General features: G+C 46.6%; 1 protein-coding gene across 5 annotated transcripts in view; it reads right to left on the bottom strand.

Annotated features, from left to right (window-relative positions):
• Positions 1-19,584, bottom strand: part of CSMD2 (CUB and Sushi multiple domains 2) — a 697,019-nt gene that overhangs the window by 128,793 nt on the left and 548,642 nt on the right. For all 5 annotated transcript variants that reach the window (XM_070468425.1, XM_070468426.1, XM_070468423.1 and 2 more), the window contains 4 exons: positions 17,814-18,001; positions 6,400-6,594; positions 5,148-5,264; positions 2,291-2,404 (listed from right to left, as the gene is read on the bottom strand). In XM_070468425.1, the coding sequence (XP_070324526.1) occupies positions 2,291-2,404; positions 5,148-5,264; positions 6,400-6,594; positions 17,814-18,001 (614 nt within the window). The remainder of the gene's footprint in view (positions 1-2,290; positions 2,405-5,147; positions 5,265-6,399; positions 6,595-17,813; positions 18,002-19,584) is intronic.

Genomic DNA, 19,584 nt, shown 5'->3' with positions numbered 1-19,584 from the left:
ACAGCACCTTTCTAAAGGTTTTTATTTTTTTTTTCTTTCAGAAGGTAATAAATAGAGAGACATACCATATTCTTGATGGGAAATAGAGTTACTATTATGAAGATGTAAGTTCTCCTTCAATTAATCTATAAGTTTATTAGAATTCTGATGCATGCAATATTTCTAAAAGTTATTTGGAGGCCAAATTAAGTAAAAATAGCCAATAAAAATTCAAAACCAAGAATGATAATAGGAACTTACAGTACCATATGTTTAAAATTATCAGAGTGTTAAGCATTATTATAATGTTATACTAATTAAAGATTTTTGATACTGATATTTTTGATACTTCTATCAGGAAGAATAAACACAGTGCAAATATATAAAAAGTCTAGAAACATACCTTTAACTTTATAAAAATATATGTAAATCTGACACTTTGAAAATTCCAGTAGGGAAACTGATTAAATTTGTAAGAATGTTGGTTAAATATTCCCTATTTCAAATAATAAATTGAAATAAATTCCAGAGGTATTAAAAGAAACAATGAAACTAAAAAAGAAGTAAAAGAAAACACAGAGGAATATTTATTTAGTCATCAGACAGGTGAAGGAGAAACTTATAAAAGATGGATTGATATTGGATCATTGATAGATTTACATGGTAAATTTAGATTTTCTGACATTAAAACATACCCTGAAGAAAATTAAATGGCAAATGACAAACTGGAAGGGAAGGTTTTTCGTATTATATACTGTAGACAAGAGGTGTATATGCCATGTAATATATATAGCTTATAATAATATGGAACTTTACTAAATAAATACTGAAAAAATAAATGCTAATAGAAAAATCAACAATAACCTACAAGTATATTCACAAATAAAAACCATATGGGCCAATAGTTACCTTATAAAAGGTTGACCTAACTAGTAGTTTAAAAAGGGCAAATTAAAAAATGCGATACCAGTTTTACTTTTCAAAATGATGTTTTCATTTTCTTAATTACCTAGTTTTTGTGAGCATAAAACATACCTTATACGTTGGTGAACAAAGTGACAAGAGCAATATTTAGAGCGATATTTAACAATCTTTATAAAAAGCCTTAAAGATCACACATTTCCTTTAACTTAGCAATTCCAACTCTAGCTATTCTAAGGTAATAGAGATGTATACAAAAATATATGTATACTATATTGAATTACTATTCATGAGAGTGAAAAATAAGAAACAATCCAAATGTTCAATAATAAAGAATTCATTACATAACTTTTAAATAACTATGATAGACTATTATGCAGCATTTAAAAATCCTATTATAGAGGAAAATAAAGAGGAATGCTCACAGTGAACATTTTAATAAAAGTATGTATATTGTTATGTTCAATAAAAAATGTAAAAGATTAAGTCTAAGTAGAAATAGAGACTGGAAGGAGATACACCCTATCTTCTCAGAGGTTCTTTCTGGGTGGTTTTTATTTTAATCCTTTATGCAATTATCCTGCCTCCATAAGTTTTCCACAATGAAAATGCAACCTGTTTATAATTAGAAAAACATGTTGGGTCTCAGTGTCAACCCACAGGGGAATGCTACACCACTTGGGGGGACATGTAGACATAGCCTGGGGGGAAGGTAGCCTCTGAAGTTCCTTTCTTTTTTTTTTTAATTTTAATTAGAGGTTAATTACTTTACAATATTGTGGCGGTTTTTGCCATACATTCATGTGAATCAGCCATGGGTATACATGTGTTCCCCATCCTGACCCTCCCTCCCACCTCCCTCCCCATCCCACCCCTCAGGGTCATCCCAGTGCACCAGCCCTGAGCACCCTGTCTCCTGCATCGAACCTGGACTGGCGATCTGTTTCACAATTGATAATATACATGTTTCAATGCTATTCTCTCAGATCATCCCACCCTCGCCTTCTCCCACAGAGTCCAAACGTCTGTTCTTTACATCTGTGTCTCTTTTGCTGTCTCGCACATAGGGTCATCGTTACCATCTTTCTCAATTTCATATATAAGCGTTAATAATATCCTGTATTGGTGTTTTTCTTTCTGACTTACTTCGCTCCGTATAATAGGCTCCAGTTTCACCCGCCTCTTGAGAACTGATTCAAATGCATTCTTTTTAATGGCTGGGTAGCCGAAGCTCCTCTCTAGGCTGGGATACTGGCAGCCGGCAGCGCCCGGGGCGCGACAGACACAGGGGTGGTCCCCGCTGCGGCCCCGCCCCGCCCCGCCCCAGGGCCTCCTCCCGCTTCCCCGGCCCGTCCCCGCCCCACCCTCACCGCCGCCCAGCCCGGCTTACCTGTGTGGGAGCCCGAGAGGGAGCTGAGCAGCCTGGAGTGCTGGTTGTGGCCGTCATGCACCTCCACCACGTCGTTGAGGGCCGTGTGGAAGAAGGCAAACTGTCCAAACACCACTGTGGAGCAGAGAGAGACGAGGTGGAGATCTCGGGGGGAAGGCGGGGCGGCCGTGCTCAGAGCGGGGAAATCCCTGGCGGGCTGGGGCGCCCGGACCAGGGGCAGGGCCGCCTCAGTGGAGCTTTTTGGTTCATGGGGGCTAACTGCCCGCTGAACCTGTCCGCTGGCTGATTAGACTCCGGGCACAGGAACACGGGGAGATGGGAAAGGCCCAACTAGAACCCTCCCACAGGGGTCAAGAGGACATGGTGGACCGCACCCAGCAGCCAGGCTAAAGCCTAGTCCTTTCTCAGGTTCAGCAGCAGCTCCTCTAGGACACGGAAGCGCTCTCCATAACATCCCTGTATTCTATGTGGATCTCAGGACTCTTCATTTCTCCTTGAAAGATCTAGCCTCTGAGGGCATCCCCTGGCTACAAGATCCCCCCAGTTAAGAGGAAAGAGTAGCAGCCTTCTCCAAGGAAGGAGCAACTGTAATAGGTTAGGCAAATCTCTCTACCTCATTTCCCTCTGGCAGATCCAAGGGAAGAGGCAAAGTGACTTTCCTTAAGCTCCTACTGGGTGCCGGGTACCACGCTTGCAATGCATAGGATCTTCTTGAACCTGGACTCTTCCAGATACCCGATTTTAAGCAAAGAAACTGAAGCTCAGAGATTAAGCGAGTTCCACAAGGCCACTCAGCTAGCTCATGGGAGGGGGCTGAAAAGCTGGTGGACTGTGGCCTTGAGGAGCCTCTTTTCAGGTAAGACCTAAGGACCCTGCCATTTGATGGCTACTACAGGGTCTTTCCTCAACTGTCGAATCTCTGCCAGTCACTGCTGAAGGGGCTGGGGTTGCTGACACTGTGGGGCCATGGGGGGCACAGCTCCATTTCAGACTCTGGTTCACTCCGGTGGCACTTATCTCCTAGTTGGCCAGGTACATCTGAGAGCAAGTACCAGGGTGAGCCCTTCTCTATTTTGGCTCAAGCCTTGAGCATGTAGGAAGTCAGGTGTGTGTGCACGTGTATGTTGCATGTTGGAGCAGGGAGGGACTCGGGCCCTGGAGTTGACTTCCTGGGTAGAAAAAAGGCATTTGCAATGATGAATATAGCAGTGAGTGGTGTTAGAGACTCTGAGCTCTCAACTCACGGGCAGAGGAGCAAGAGGGAAAGCCTGTTTCAGCATCCTGAAAATGGACACTGAGCGAGGGGTGATGGCAGAAGTATTTCCATGCTTTCTCCTATGGAGGTGAACAGGATGGGCAGGGTTCACACACTGTGCATTCTAGTGGGAAGAGGCAGTCAAAAATGAAAATAACAACACTTACCCAAATAGATAAACAAGATAATTTCAGATAGCATTGAATTTTAGAGGAAATGTGGAAAAATGATAGAACAAGGTGAGCCACTTTAGATAGGGGATCAAAGAAGAACTCGGGCTGGGGCCAAATATTTCAGACCCAAGATAAAAATCTGCACTTCATCCCTGGGCTCAGCATCACTAACAAAGAGAACATGCTCAGGACAGGTCATGACCCTGCCTAGAACCAGCTCTTCAGGTACAGGTTTCAGCTTGGGGAGACTGCTCAGCCTGGGGCTGGGTGCCTACAAGGGCATGAGCTCTTTATTCCTGGAGAAATTCAAGTATACTCTGCATGCCCACCTGTCAAGGACTAGGCACTGGGTGGCAGATGGGATTGTAGAACCTTCCAGTACTTTCCTAACTCCGATTCTACAGGTCACAAGCTCCTGCCACACTAGTGTGTTGGGGAGTGGGTGTGCACACACACAGATGTGCAGGTGCTGGTGTGGGGCTGGTGGTGCCAGATGGGGGGAGCTGTGAGTAGATGAGGCTGGGAGTTTACAGAGGGCAGAAAACACGTCCCTCTCAGCTCTGCAGCTCTGGTTCCCAGCAGAGCGTGAGGTCCCTAGGAGGTGTTAAATTAGTCTTTAGTGAATGATCAGCCTTGCCCTGTGCTTACTCCACCCTGTCTCTTGGGAGTAAGCAGCCAGTTCTCTGCGGGCTGCCCTGTCTCTCTTGCAGATGGTCAGGACATACAGATGCCCTTTACCCTACCAATGCCAACCCTGTTTAGAAACAGTTGTTCCTTTTTCAACAAGCAGATTCAGGGAGAAAGAAGTCCAGCTAGTCACTGATTGCCCAGGTACAACCAACTGTGCCCCTCAAGAATTTCCTGAATCCTCCAGGGCTGTTGGACTCCTAACTAGCCCACTGCCAACCAGGTGACAAGCCTGGCATCTTTCTGCCTGGGTCTCTTGGAAGCTAGAGGCTCCTCTACCTTCCCAGGGCACTGACCCGCTCCTCCATTTTTTTTTTCTTGCTCATCCTACCAACTGCTGCTGGGCCAGCTTCCGGCTTGCAGATGGAATAGCAGGATAATGTGGCACCCAGTTTCCTCCCCTGTGCTTTCAAGCCCAGCTCCATCCCACTCCTTCGTTTCTTCCTGCCCCTCTGCCACTCTCTCCTGGGTTTCCAGGCAGCCTGGGTCTGCAGCATCTCTATTCATACCCAGGCTGTGCTAGGGAGGCCCGGGTGTACTCCCTTTCCCTCTGTCTTGGCTGGTTCCTCTCTAACCACCCCATCCCTTGGTTCCAGTGGGTCTCACTAGCCCCTTCAGACGGCTCCGTTCATTTCCCAATAGGAGCCATGCAGTTGAGAGTGGGACTGGGAGGCAATTGGGAAGCGCTTGAGAATTGGAAGCAGTTGGAAAACATAAACAAACACACAAAACAAATCCATACCATAGTCCTTGGGCACGGTGACAAAATAGAGGCAGATCTGTCCACTGGTGTAGTTCTGAGGGTAGTTGGGGGACAAGACCACTCCATCTGAACCCACATACTGTCCCCCACAGGGGGCTGAAAGAGAAATCAGGCAGAGGCCAGGTGACCTTGGGGGGCTCTCCCCAGCTGTCCCCACTCTGTTCTGCTCACTCCCAGCCTGAGCTTCTGGCCTGGTGGGGATGCTCTGTGGTCCACAGCCCTAATGTGGAGGGAGTTCTGGGAACATTGCCCGGTCCTGCCCAAGGACATCCATCTCTGGCCTGGCACGTGGCCTGAAACCCACCCTGATGCTGTCAAGGGCCCTCCTGTGTGCCTGCAAGTCCTTGCCCTCTAACCAGTGATGCTGGCGATGGTCCCTGGAGGCCCAGCCTTGGGGAGCTCTTTAGGAACCTCTGGTGCTACCAGTGGGACCCCAAGGGCAGTCTGTTGCCCCTCGGTTGATGTCTAGGCCTGGGCAGTCAGTGTCTGCATGGCTAAGGAGTGGAGGATTCCCCGAAATAGCCAACTGGGGACAGACAGCTCATGTGACCCAGCCATGGTGCCCACTCCCACAAGGGGTGGACCGCAAAGCCAGCCCTTCTCACCTGGGCAAGGGGCCTCCTTACTTTTTCAATTTAAGTGGCTGCCATGCTCCCATCGTTCTGGCAGTCCATCTGCTCCCTCTCATCAGGGTCCCATGGTTAACCCACATGCCTGTGGAATTAGCTCACCCCACTGGCCTTAGTTCTACCCATCTGAACTTGCAGGGGTTTTCCCTAGGATGGGGAACAACCTCAGGGTCATTTTTAAACTCCCTTTTCCTGGTGTCTCAGACAGTAAATAATCTGCCTGCAATGCAGAAGAGCCAGGTTCGAGTCCCTGGGTTGGGAAGATCCCCCGGGGAAGGAAATGGCAATGCAGTCCAGTATTCTTGCCTGGGAAATCCTATGGATAGAGGAGCCTGGCAGGCTACAGTCCATGGGGTTGCAAAGACTTGGACACGACTGAATGACTAAGCACAGCACAGCAGGAGGACACTATGTGATCTGAGAGAGACAACACATTGACAGGGACTGGTACACCTGGTGAGTTTCCAGCCTTGTCATTCACGGTGAACCAAGGAGCCCGCCTATGAGGACCATGTCCCGCCTGCCCCTTCCCCTAGCCTCCAGCCCCTTCCGCCTCTCTTGTGCGTCCTCACTGCCTCTGTCCCAGCCCCACGTTCCTCCACCTGTGCACACTGGCCGGGGATGGTTCCACGCTGGCTTCCCATCAGGCCCCAGGATGCAGCTCAGGGTTGAGGAGCCCTCCACCTCGTAGCCCCCGTGGCAGTAGTAGGTGATGGAGGAGCCCAGCTTCAGGTCAGACCCCACTCGTGTGCCATTCTTGATGGAACCGGGATCAAAACACGACTCCCGGGGGTTTTCTGGAAAAAAGAAAAATAAACACACATACACGGAGAGCTAGCTCATTAGTGGCCTAATTCCAGGGCACAGCACCTGTGGGGAGACCCTGACATTGATTAGCCACAGAGGACATGGGGATTGGGGGCTGACAGGTCTACTCAGGTATGGAAATAAATTTGGTTAAAAACTGGGACTGGAGAGTGAAATGATGCCATTTGCAGCAACACGTATAGACCTAGAGATGATCATACTAAGTAAAGTAATTCAGACAAAGATAAATACCACACATATCACTTAGATGTCCAATCTAAAAAGTGATGCAAATACACTTATTTACAAAACAGACCCACAGACTTTGAAAACAAATTTATGGTTACCAAAGGGGAGGAGTTATGGGGGAGGGGTAAATTAGGAGTTTGGGATTAACAGATACTACCACTACAAATAAAACACGAAAATGGCAACCCACTCCGGTATTCTTGTCTGGAGAATCTCCATGGACATAGGAGCCTGGCGGGCTGCAGTCCATGGGGTGGCCAAGAGTCGGAAATGACTGAGCGATGAAGCACACTATGGCACAGGGCACTCTACTCAATATTCTGTACTAACCCACAGGGGAAAAGACTCTGGAAAGAATGGGTATATGGATATGCATGACTATCAGTTTGCTGTTTATCTGAAACCAAGACATACTGTAAAATCAACAATGTGTGCATGCATAGTTGCTTCAGTCATGTATGACTCTTTGCAACCCCATGGACTGTAGCCCACCAGGCTCCTCTGTCCATGGGATTCTCCAGGCAAGAATACTGGAGTGGGTTGCCGTGCCCACCTCCAGGGGATCTTCCTGACCCAGGGATCAAACCCACGTCTCTTATGTCTCCTGCGTTGGCAGGTGGGTTCTTTACCATTAGCACCACCTGGGAAGCCCATAAATCAACTATATTCCAGTATACAATAAAAATTAAAAATTAAAAAAAAAAGAAAGTAGGGCTAGAAGTCATTTTGAAGAGTGAAATCTCCCTTCTTCTCTCCACTTTCTTGCCCTGACCCTCCAAGGAGGGAGTTCCTGCTGCACTTTCGAGGCTCTCTCTCTCACCCCTGACTCACTCCTCTCAGGGGAGGGACACACTGCTCTGACTGATGGGAACTGACACGCCGTGCTTCATATCTCGGTTGTGACCAGGTCACGATGGTGAAGGTCAGTACTTGGGCATAGTCCATCCCTTTGCTCAGCTTCGAGCCTTCACCCTCAGCATGGAGGCTCCTGGTTTCTAGAAGCTTGCATTTGTGCCCTGATGATGGGATGGCCCTGCTCATTGTCTCTGCCTAGAGCTTAGGGTGGAGCAGTTCCAGATACACTGCTAAGTTTATACTCAAGTGGGATCCAGAAAATGGCCCCTTGCCTAACAGAGGACCCCTCAGTGGTTTCCTCATGTGCCCTGTGTTGTATCACCTTGAGCCCCACATCAAATCTGTCCTTCCCCAAAGCTTAGCGTCTCTGCCCAGAATGCAACTGACTACTGGGCGACCCATTTGTGAATTGCAGAGATACAGGGAAACGTCACCAGGTCTTATACTTCATCTTTTCTGTTATAAATTCAGAGTGGGTCAAATATTATGTGAAGTTCAGAAAACTCAAGTAACTTGGAACCAAGTTCACATAACTCATATGAGGCGGAAAAAGCTGTGGCACCCAATATTCACTCCTCCCACCTGATGCTTTTAAGTAATGGAACCCAGGGTTTATCCAGAGTATCAAGGCACCAACTAAGCTCTATACCTTCCAGCCTCCCAGGCAGCTAGATCTGGTCAAAGAGTAGTAAACACAGTCAGGTCAGATCACTGCCTCCCGCATCACTCAGAGTAAAAGCCCAACCCTTACAGGTCTCCGAGGTCCTGCACATCCTGCCCCAATCGTGCCTCTGTGACCTTCATTGCTACTGTCCCTTTGCTAACTTTGCTCCAATCACATTGGTCTCTTCCATCCTCTTGTCTCCCCTGTCACTTCTCGAAGGATTTAGCTCAATACCTCCTTCTCAGTGACACTTCTCTGACCAACTCTTATTCTTTTTAATTTAAAAAAGTTAAAAAAATTTTTGGCTGCACCACATGACATAAAGGCTTGAACCCGCATCCCTTGCATTGGAACCACAGAGTCTTAACCACTGGACTGCCAAGGGAGTCCTCTGGCCGGGTCTTTAAAATTGTGATATTCCTCTCCCCAGCACTCCCCGTCCCCCTTCTCTGCTTTATTCTCTGCACTGAGGTAAGTACTATCTCATACACCATATAGTTACCTAATTCTGTCTCCCTCCACTAGAATGTAGGTTCCAGTTTTGTTCACTGCTGTAGTCCAGTGCCTGGCATATGATAGGCACTCAATAAATATTTCCTAAGTGGGTCAGGAAGATTCCCTGGAGTAGGAAATGGTAACCCACTCCAGTATTCTTGCCTGGAAAGTCCCATGGATAGAGAAGCCTGGCAGGCTACAGTCCATGGGGTCGCAAAGAGTCGGACACAACTGAATCGATTGCACACATGTAGTCCAGTGCCTGGCATATGATAGGCACTCAATAAATATTTCTTAAGTGGAGAAAACTCTTGAGAGTCCCTTGGACAGAAAGGAGATCAAATCAGTCAATCCTAAAGGAAATCAACCCTGAATATTCATTGGAGGACTGATACTAAGCTGAAGCTCCAATACTTTGGCCACCTGATATGAACAGTTGATTTTTTGGAAAAGACCCTGATGCTGGGAAAGACTGAGGGCAGGAGGAGAAGGGGGTGACAGAGGATGAGATGGTTGGATGGCATCACTGACTCAGTAGACATGAGTCTGAGCAACTCTGGGAGATGGTGAAGGACAGGGAAGCCTGGTGTTCTGCAGTCCATGGGATTGCAAAGAGCTGAACACGACTCAGCGACTGAACAACAAAGTGGATACATGTGGGACTTCCGGAAAGACTGCTGAAGGGAAGGCGACTCAGCTGAGAGAATATTCATCATCCCTTCCTTCTTTCTTCCCTTCCTCCTTCCCACAGTTTGGAACTCAGATGTGGTGGATGGACCTCCAGTCGCCACCTTGGATCCTGAGATAACCTTGAGGATGGGAGCCACGTAGCCATGATATAGCAGAAAGATACAAGGAGCCTAGATGGAGACACTTCAACAGCTTTGGATGAAAATCTTCAGATTTCTTTCACAGAATAGACTTCTACCTCATATAAACAACTGTGCTTCTGGGTAACTGCCACACTGGCATACCCAGCTGGATGTGACTGCCCAGAACATTATTCTATGTCAGAGAGTCCTTTTCTCCCTTCTGTGTGTGGCAAACTCCTATACTTTTCAATGCCATGTTCTCCTGAGCAAATGTCCTGAATGTTGCGTTCTTTCTGGCAGAATTTCATTCTTCTTTTCTTGATTATCTTGGTAGGTCGGGTAAGTGCATTTCTTTCCAGTGGGTTCTGAACTCCTAAAGGACGGGGATCCATCATCTATTCTTCTCATAACCCTGGCAACTAGCACAGAACTTGGCACTAGGGCTGACTCTATTTGGCATATAATAGAGGCTTAATAAAATGGATGCTGAGTGGATTGACTGAACACCTCTAGACTTAGAAAATCAACAACCACATCAATGAGCCAACTACAGACTCTATTCTTTCACTGCTCACATGTCAGAGCAAGAAGAGCTCATCATTCCAAGCACTGTCACATTAATAATAACGACAAGGCTAATGATAATGATGATAGCCCCTTACACAGGAATATAGTTTCACAATTTTCAAAGCACTTTCCAATCTGTTATCTTGCTTGTACCTCACAATACCCTCTGCAGTAGGGAGGGTCAGGTATGCTTCTATTCCGGTTATAGATGAGGAATGTGGTGATCAGAGAGGCTAAATGAGTTTTCCAAGCCATTCAACTATTAAGAGGTAGAGTTAATACCAAAATCACGTCTTCAGGCTGCCAAACCAGAGCTCAGCTGTGAATGATAAAACTAAATGACTAAAACATCATGATGATAATAACAAATAAGCCCCAAGCCCTCCAAAATGAGAAAATTAAAAGAACCAGATTCTTTTTGTCCTAATAGATAAGGCCTGTTTCCAAACGCAGTAACAGCAAAATATTGAAAATGACAAATCAAACAGTAAGGAACTGGTTTAACAAAGCTGGATTAGAGCCACCCACTGAAATATAAGCAACCTTTGGAAAGAATAGCAATCGCTTCTTGGCCTTTTGGCTAAGATCAAGTAGAAAGAATAGCAAAAGTCTTCGAATACTGATAATGGAAAGGCGTCCAAGATCTATTGTTGGGCAAAACCCAAAACAAAGCCCAAAAAAGAAAAGCCAATCCATATTACAGACTATATACAGTGTGATCCCCATTCATATAGACAGGGATCTGCAAACTGCAGTCCACTGACTCTCTACTGCCTGTTTTTGTAAGTAAACACAGTCACACCCATTTGGAACCCTTTGGAACACAGCCACACCCATTTATTTACATATTGTCTATGACTGTTTTAGCGTTATAACAGCAGAACTGATAGTAGCAGAGACCACCTGGTCTGCTAAAACTAAAATATTTACTCTCTGGTCCTTTACGGAAAAGTTTGCTGACCTCTGGTATAGAATTTATATTACTTTATATACATATACACAATATCTGGAATGGATAACAAGCCATTTATCCTGGTACTTTAGGGGATGGTAGTACCTGCTCCAGTGTTCTTGCCTGGAGAATCCCGGGGACGGGGGAGCCTGGTGGGCTGCCGTCTATGGGGTCGCACAGAGTCAGACACGACTGAAGCAACACATCAGCAGCAGTATTGGGAGATGTTAAGTTTTTAGAGCATATCTTAAATGCTTCTGTATTAGTTGAATTTTTCTAATAAACGTGTTACTTTCTTATATATTTATTTTTGTAGAGCATCTTACTTTTATTGTTTTAATTCATTATCCTTTCCACCATAAAACTATACATCAATGTGCTCCTCTACTAGTCATAAAATGGCATTAAGGACACATAATCCAGATAGAATCTCTGAAAAACATAATTGCTCTACTTTTAATGATTATTCCAAATAAGATTCTAAAAGAGAGCATACATTATTTTACTTTCCAGAAATATGACACTGCTGGATCAAAAAGTTAGAAGGATAACATACTATACATATGATGCCTCTCCTTTCTGACCTGGAAAAGGTATAGAAATAGTCAACATATTAAAGACATCAATATTAGTTAATGATGATATGATAGTAGGTTATCAATGAGCTCTGATTTCAAAATCAGTAATTTCTGTCTTCTCTTTTAAATATTCTATTTGTCCTGCTATCCAGTGTTATAATAGTTATAAGGAATACTTCGGTATTCATTGTTATTTAAAAAATGTTCACACTTAGAAAACTCTGAAGAAAAACATGTGTTAAGTTGAAAGTAAGCATAAATGAAGAGGTCTTTAATTTAGAAAGACCAGGGCAGAGCTGAGTGGGGGGAGCAAAAGTGGAAATCTGGTAGGAAGTCCTCCGCTTACGGTGTTCCTTTTAAGGGCTTGAAAGAGAAAATAGGTACTTTTTAGTACTTTTTGGAAAAGTTGACTCATCCTGGCATTTCCTGAGTTATTTCAGGTTCTCTAACACTTGCTTTGAACTCTCCTTCCCTGTGTCTGAAACTCTCTCCACTCCTGCTCTTACACAGGGGCTTCTCAACCTTTAGGTCTCTTTTCGGGTTTCATCTGCTCGGTGAGGCCTTCACCATTCTGAAGTGGGCTCCCCATTTCTCTTTCTTATGGTAGTTTGTTCTTCCCTCCCTTCTTAGGCTTCTCGCTTCTTGTTCGTCTCCTTATTTATTGTCTGTTTCCTCACCTTCATGTTCCCCTCAAGTTGGGACTGTGACCCTTTTGCTCACCGCTGTGTCCACGGCATACAGCACAGGGCGTGTCATGAAGTAGGAGTTTAATAAGCATTTGTTGAGTGAATGAATGGTTTCTAGACACATGCATGGATGTCCTAGCCTGTCCCGGCCCAAGAGGAAACCACCACACCTGCTGGAAGATGAGAATAAAGGTCCCTCCCAACCATCTGACTGGTTTTTCTGGTCTGGAAAAAGACACTAAACCTCCCTGGGACTCGTTTTTCAAAATTGGGTTCAAAAGACAGGATTCACCTCATTCCCTCTGCATCCTTCTAGCAGACAGTAAAACTACCCAGGAGGCTGCATTCAGATGGGAAGTGCGCCCGAGCGTGGGGTAATAGAGATCCACAGCTGACATGACTGCATTCAGAATCATCTCTTAGAAGGGCTGTGCAGAGATGACTAAGACAGCACAGTCACCTTCCAGGAGCCCACCCACCTTCGCCTTATACAGGTGGACCTCGAACATTCCATTGCAGTAGAAATGCCTGTGAGCTTAGGACATGAACTCCACGGAGGTCTGGACTTTGTTTTGTTCCTTGCTCTGTTCTCAGCCTCTGCAGCAGTGTCTAGCACATAGTAGGTGCTCAAGAAAATGTTACTCAGTGAGAAAATGAATCAAAATGCCTAATCGTCCCTTGCCCCTTATGCAAAAGCTTAATCCTATGACACCGCACAGGGGACCTCTGACTTGAACTTGTCAGTCTGATGGTTCTTTTGGGATTGGGAGTTGGGATACAAATTGGGAAGTGATTCAAAGCCAGGAGGGAGGCAGCCCTGCTGTCCTAGGAGAATGGAGAAGCAAAGAAAACTAACCTACAAAGAAAGGTGAATGTAGCAAATACTCAGAAAGGAGCAGGGAGCAGGCCGCGTGGTTCTGGAGACGGAGGAGGACCATCCTCGCATTCAACCTCTGATTCTCTCACCTTGACTGTAGTCCCCTTGGGACATCACACTTCCTGCTCTTGGGGCCCTTATATTCTAAAAATGCATTCCATTTTGATGCTAAGTGAGAGTGAGTTTTTATCATCTATATTGTTAAAATACAGAATGCTCTTTAGCTTAAATCAGTTTGGCTGTTAGTTTTCTTTTTATAATAAAGTCTTTCTGTCTCAAGTTGGTTTAAGTGTTTCTGTTTTTCACCTTTTTGTAATAAATTACTCCTTTTTCTTCCTAATAGTTTCTTCATAGGAACTAAATGATCCCTCACTAAGATGGGACAAAATTGTTTTTGCTTTTCCCTTAGGAAGTTGGCAGGAAATAAGGAAAGACTCCTGGTCTGTTCACCCTGGGTCAAAGGAGGGGCTGACTTGGGTCAGAGGGTGGTTTTCACTGGGCTAAGCCCAGCTGAGTCTGGCAACCTGTCTTGAGGTGGATCCTCACACCTCCCAAAGCAGAACCATTAAAACCACAGCTCCATGGAGATCCAGATCCTCAGCATTAGTGAAGCCCTGGATCTCTCTAAAAGACAGGATTCTGCCTTTGGACAGAAGATGGCTTCTAGATAGATGCGGCCAAATACTCTTTTCCTAAGAATCCACGCCTGCCTCAAAGTGCAAGTCTTCCGTGGGCTACCAACTCAACCTAGGGTGTTCTATGCACTCACAGAATGTAGAGTATCTAAATTCTTTGCCAAGGATTGGAGAAGTATACAGGACACATGCATGCACAAATCACACATACTCATATATTTTGAATATATGTCCCATTCTACCAGGCTAGTTCAATGAACAAAGGTTCTATCTTCCAAATAAAGGCAGAACAAATGAAATATCTATCACACAGGAGGAGAAAGGCAATGGGATGGAAGAGCAAAGATCAACGTATGTGGCAACTACTATCGAGCCCGCTGCCAGGGGCTGTGCCTATTGACCAGTCCTTACAACTACTTCTTCATAGAGTACCACTGTCCCTCTCTGACAGACAAGGAAGTGATTCTCAGAGAAGTTAGGTAACTTGTTTAAGGCCATATAGGTGATAAGTGATGGTGATCTCCCTTATATAGATATTGAACATGAGGGAATATCATCAAGTTCTTGGGATCCGGTAGCAGAGTGGACCCATTCCAGGAACCCAGGGATGTGGAGAAGGAGACCATGGGATCTCCCTGGGTTCCACCAAATGGGCTACCTGACCAGAGGCCTGGGACATAGTAGAGAGGTGATCCAAATTTGGAGGTGTGTAATCTGAGAAGGAAGGAAGGAAGGTCCAGGTCTCACCAGGTACCTCCCACCCCAAGTAGACACATTCATTTGGCACTTGCACTGCGGATCCTCATAAGGTGGTAGAAGGTGCAATGTGGGCTGTGTCTCCCCCCTTGCCCCTCCCCAGTGATTGGTCTCCTTTGGCTGCTTGGCAGGCTCGGTGGCAGCTTGGAAGGCCCTATTCCCGGGAGCTTTGTTTTGTATCTGAGGACCCTTCCAGATATGGTCTTAGGCCAACAGCTGGACAGGGAATGAGGACCTAGAAGTGTGGCTCTAGCACACGGATTTGTAGAGAAGACCTGGGGGAGAGGAGACCATGGCCAGGTTGTCATGACAAGGGGACCAGGGAGGAAGCTGAGCGAGTTTCTACCCTGTGGCCACTGTACCCAGGGATGATGAAGTGCAGTCATCTTATAAGAAGGTTGAAAATGGTGACATGTGGGGTGAAATTTTAGAATCCCTGCCACATAGAAGACTCAGGTGGGACAAGCTAGATGTCGCTCTGATTGTTGCTAAGGCCTGGCTGGGGTGGCTCCAAGTGCCACATTTGTGTGACTTCTAGCTGTGCTCAGCCACTTGGCAGGGAATTTAATAAAAGGTGCAGTTGTGCAAGGTTTATGCAACTGAAGGATCAGGGAGCAGGAAAATTGAGGGTACCGATGAAAGTGTAATTAAAGAGACGAATAATAAAAAGTGAAGATGATGACATGGCAGTGGGGATGGTGGTGGGCGGAGCAATGGGGGTCCTGGCTGAACCTAAGACATGCCTTCTGTTAGCATTCCACAACTTGTGACTGTGTTTATTCTGACATCAGCATGTGGAGACCGAGTGCAGGAGGCTTACTGAACGGTGATTATTGAGAGGAAGAGAGGGTGGCAAAGAATCCAGGCCAGTCCCACGAGGAAAGATGACCGCAGGCAAAACTTCCTCTAATTTGTGCCCCAAGCGTCCTCGAGAATTGTATTTGACACATAGCAGGTGATCGAGAGTTACGAGGATTTCGGGGAGTCAACAACGGATGCGAACTGCCGGCCGTTGGCAGGCTACTAAATTAACCACTATTATGATTAGGATTATTTGTGAGCTCGTGTGAACTATTCCCAGGAGTTGCCACAAATATTTAATTAAGCGACACTTGAAAAGGCTGCTGAGGTCCCACATTAAGCAAGTGGGAGACGTGAGCCAGGAACTTTTTAATTTTAGCTGGTACTGTGACCCCATTTGTACACACAGGCTGATGAGTCTGGCAGAACTTGGGTTACAGTAGCAATAACAAAATCCATCATCTCCAGAGTATCTACAGAGTACTTAGTCCATCCTGGGCACTATCCTCCTACAGTTCATTTATATGTATAAAATATCTTTTAATTTAACCTTCTGCAACACAGCTATTATGATCACCATTTTATAGCTGGAGAAATGGGTTCCAAGAGATAATATCTAACCAAGTTCACAAATCAAGCAAAAGATTGAGCTAGGATCTGGATAATGGGGCCTGGGATCATTAGAGAAAAAGAAAAGGTCAAAAAGAGAATAACAGAGTAGGAGAAAGTGAAGTGCTTGAGAACCTGGAATATTTCTCCTGCTGCTGCTACGACTGGAATATTACAGAATGTTTGCAAGGTGCCAGGCCCCAGATCTGGGCTTTCATGCCTGAATTCATCAAGTACATTTCTATGCTGTAGGAATTTTTCTACCATCATTTTGTAGATGCAGAAATAGAGTTTTGGAGAGGCATTACGCGCTATCGACTTGGGGAATTTTGCAGAAACAAACACCTGTGGCTGGTGATTTGCTATGTAAATGCTGGGAAGGATTGAGGGCAGGGGGAGAATGGGGTGACAAAGGATGAGATGGTTGGATGGCATCATCGATGCAGTGGACATGAGTTTGAGCAAACTCTGGGAGACAGTGAAGGACAGGGAAGATTGGTGTGCTGCAGTTCATGGGGTCGCAAACGGTCTGAAATGACTGAGCAACAGAAGAACAACAACAATAACAAGTGAATATTGAAATACTCCAGTCAATAACACTTGGGTAACAAAAGACACATTAATATGTCTCTGGTCAATAAGTCCTTAGGGAGTAAACATGAGCCCTGTACCCAGTTGACCTGATGTCAATGCTCACCCGGGCAGGGACCAAGGCCTGTCAGTAAGCAGATTTTTATGTGAACACAGCCATGCCCATTCCTGTCTGTTCCATCTTTGGCTGCTTCTGTGCTATAGGGGCATCAGTAGCATGGAGTAACTGTGATATACGCTGCATGGCTCACAAACCTGAACTATTTACTACTGTCTGGCCCATCAAGGAAAAAAATCTGCTGACCTCGGCTCGACCCCCATACCCCTCAGCTTGCTTTCATTAATCCAAAAGTGGAATGAGAACAAAAGGATGGGCTAGCTGGAGGGATGAGAAAATGTGATCAAAGGTGTCGTTCTGCAGTGACCTATATGGGAGGAGAGTCTGACAGGGAATGGACCCACATATATGGGTGGCTGAATCACTTTGCTGGGCACCTGATATTAACACAACACTGTAAATCAACTGTACTCCAATATAAAATAAAAATCAGATGAAAAACAGTGTCAGAAAGTACCCAGTTTATGACAGGGTGCCAGAGGATGGCCAAGGAGTGGCCTTGGGACAGAGATCCAGGCACTGCGACCCCAGGACTTGGGTGGGCCCTGCATTTATCCGGGAGGGTGCGAGGCTTTGGGGTAGAGAGGGAGACTGGGCCTCACATCAGAACCCTCAGCAAATGCAGGGGCGTGGCCTTGAAGGTGCCAACTGATCGTTTGGGCTGAAGTTATGAGACTGAAGAAGATCTAGACTTGACCCTGGTAGAAAAGAGAGTAAATGGGATTCGTGATGTCAAAACAGAAACGAGGTGCAGGCAGAAAGCGCGGCCCCTTTTCTCCCAGGCCTGGGGCAGCTGGGTGTGAGGGCCCACCCCGAGGGCTGCAGAAAGGCAGGGGCTCTGCAGGTGGCAGCAGGCTCCCCGTGACCCCACCCAACCTTCTCCTCACCACACTACGCCTCCCCCATCCCTGGCCAGGTGTGGTTGGCCCAGCCCACGTCATCTCTGCCCGCCCCGGGCCCTTACCTGTGTAGTCGATGACGAAGCCGGTGTTGCTCACTGAAGCATCGCTGCGGAAGGCAAGGAAGAGACTGTTGCTGCTGCTCTCGATGCGGCCGGGGAGCTGGGAGCCGTAGAAGCTTCCTATGAGGGGGCTGAGAGAGTCCCGTCCATCGTAGATATGGAGGAAGTCATAGCCAGGCTCCAAGTTAAAGCTGGGGAACAAAAACATCCAGAGCCCACCCTGCTGAGGTCACATAAAGGCTGGTACCCAGCCTCGGGCTCAACCAAAGGATGGAGCCTTCCACACAACAAGCCCTGCAGCCCCTCCCCCTGCCCCCGCCCCCCCACCCCCCCCCCAGCACCCAATCCCCGAGACCTCCTAGTGGGGACTGAAGGATGAAGCCCCCCCATCACCCCGCTCCCCGACCTCCCAGTGAGAGAGACGATAGACAAGGCAGGCTTGGACAGAGCCGCCAGATTCTAGCATCAGGGGCCAGAAAGCTGGAGCCAAAAGCCTAACACCCCCGCCTTTTTTTTAAAGGTATTTTTAAAACTTGAACTATATTTGACATGGCATATAAATTTGAGGGGTACAACATGCTGATTGACCACATTTATATATTGTTATATGATTTCCTTTGTAGCGATAATTAGCACCTCTGTCACATCATATAATTACCGTTTCTCTTTAGTGGTTGGAATAATTAAGATCCAGCCTATTAGCAAGTTTGATGATGATAACACAACATTGTTGTCTATATTCACTACACTGTGCACAGAAGGGAAAATCAGTTATCAGCTCTACGCATCGAGTGGTCAGAACCCACAGAGCGCCCAGAAGCCAGGCCTCTTAACCTGCCTCTACGATTCTTTACACTGTCCTAAGCGGCACCCCCTTTTCTGAGGGGTGAGAGCCACCCAGGGAGCCATTCACTGCAGGAAGGGGCTCGTTCTCATGAAGGACCCTCGCTTCATTCATTCCCCCCACCCCCCATTCCTGGCTCCCCCAGGGCTGTCTCTTTCTAAGCAATCCTCACCCTGGTCTAGGAAAAAAAAAACAACCCATTTTACAGACCTTCTTAGCTGAGCACATTGAACCTTAGAGTTCTTGAGTGTCATTTATCCTACTGAAATGGCTTGAGTGAAAAGGAGGGGAAATAGCAAGGACCGGCAAGAAGGTGGAGCCACTGGAACCCTCACCTCCTGCCAGCGGGGGGTGTGAACTGGTTCAACCACTTGGGGAAACGGTCCTGCAGTGTCTGCTAGACCCGAACCTATGCCTGCCCTACAATGCAGCACTTCCACTCTTAGGTATACACCCAACAAAGGCGACTGATGCCAACCAAGGATGCCAAGATGGAAACCACAGAAGTAAATGGGTTTGCGGAGAACAGTGGTCTGATGCCAACTTGTTCACAGCCCAGCTATGCGTTGGGATATTTAGATCCTCCACTTGGCTGGACTGAGAACCAAATGGTGCTTCTACCCTTTAACTAAGACATGGCAGAGAGAGGAGGCCATCTATCATTTACTATCTAGGACAAAGGTGGGGTTAGAGCTGGCGGAGCGAAAGGACGGGGGTCTGGCAGGACTAGACGTGGAGTCACATGTGCACTGGTCCCCCTACACAGCACCCTCTCACACTGTTTGTCAGTTGCAGGGTCACCCCACCATGGCTGGGTGGTGTGGCCTTCTTGCCCCCATAGTTCAGTGGCTCCACCTGCTCTTTCAAAGGTCACCAAGGAAGGGTTCGGGAATGAGTCAGTTTGGATGCATTTCCAAAAGCCCTCCATCT

Source organism: Odocoileus virginianus, chromosome 5, assembly GCF_023699985.2.
Source record: "Odocoileus virginianus isolate 20LAN1187 ecotype Illinois chromosome 5, Ovbor_1.2, whole genome shotgun sequence".
NCBI lineage: Eukaryota > Metazoa > Chordata > Mammalia > Artiodactyla > Cervidae > Odocoileus > Odocoileus virginianus.
Note: the sequence above shows the minus strand (reverse complement) of the source record. Positions and strands in the feature narration are given on the sequence as shown.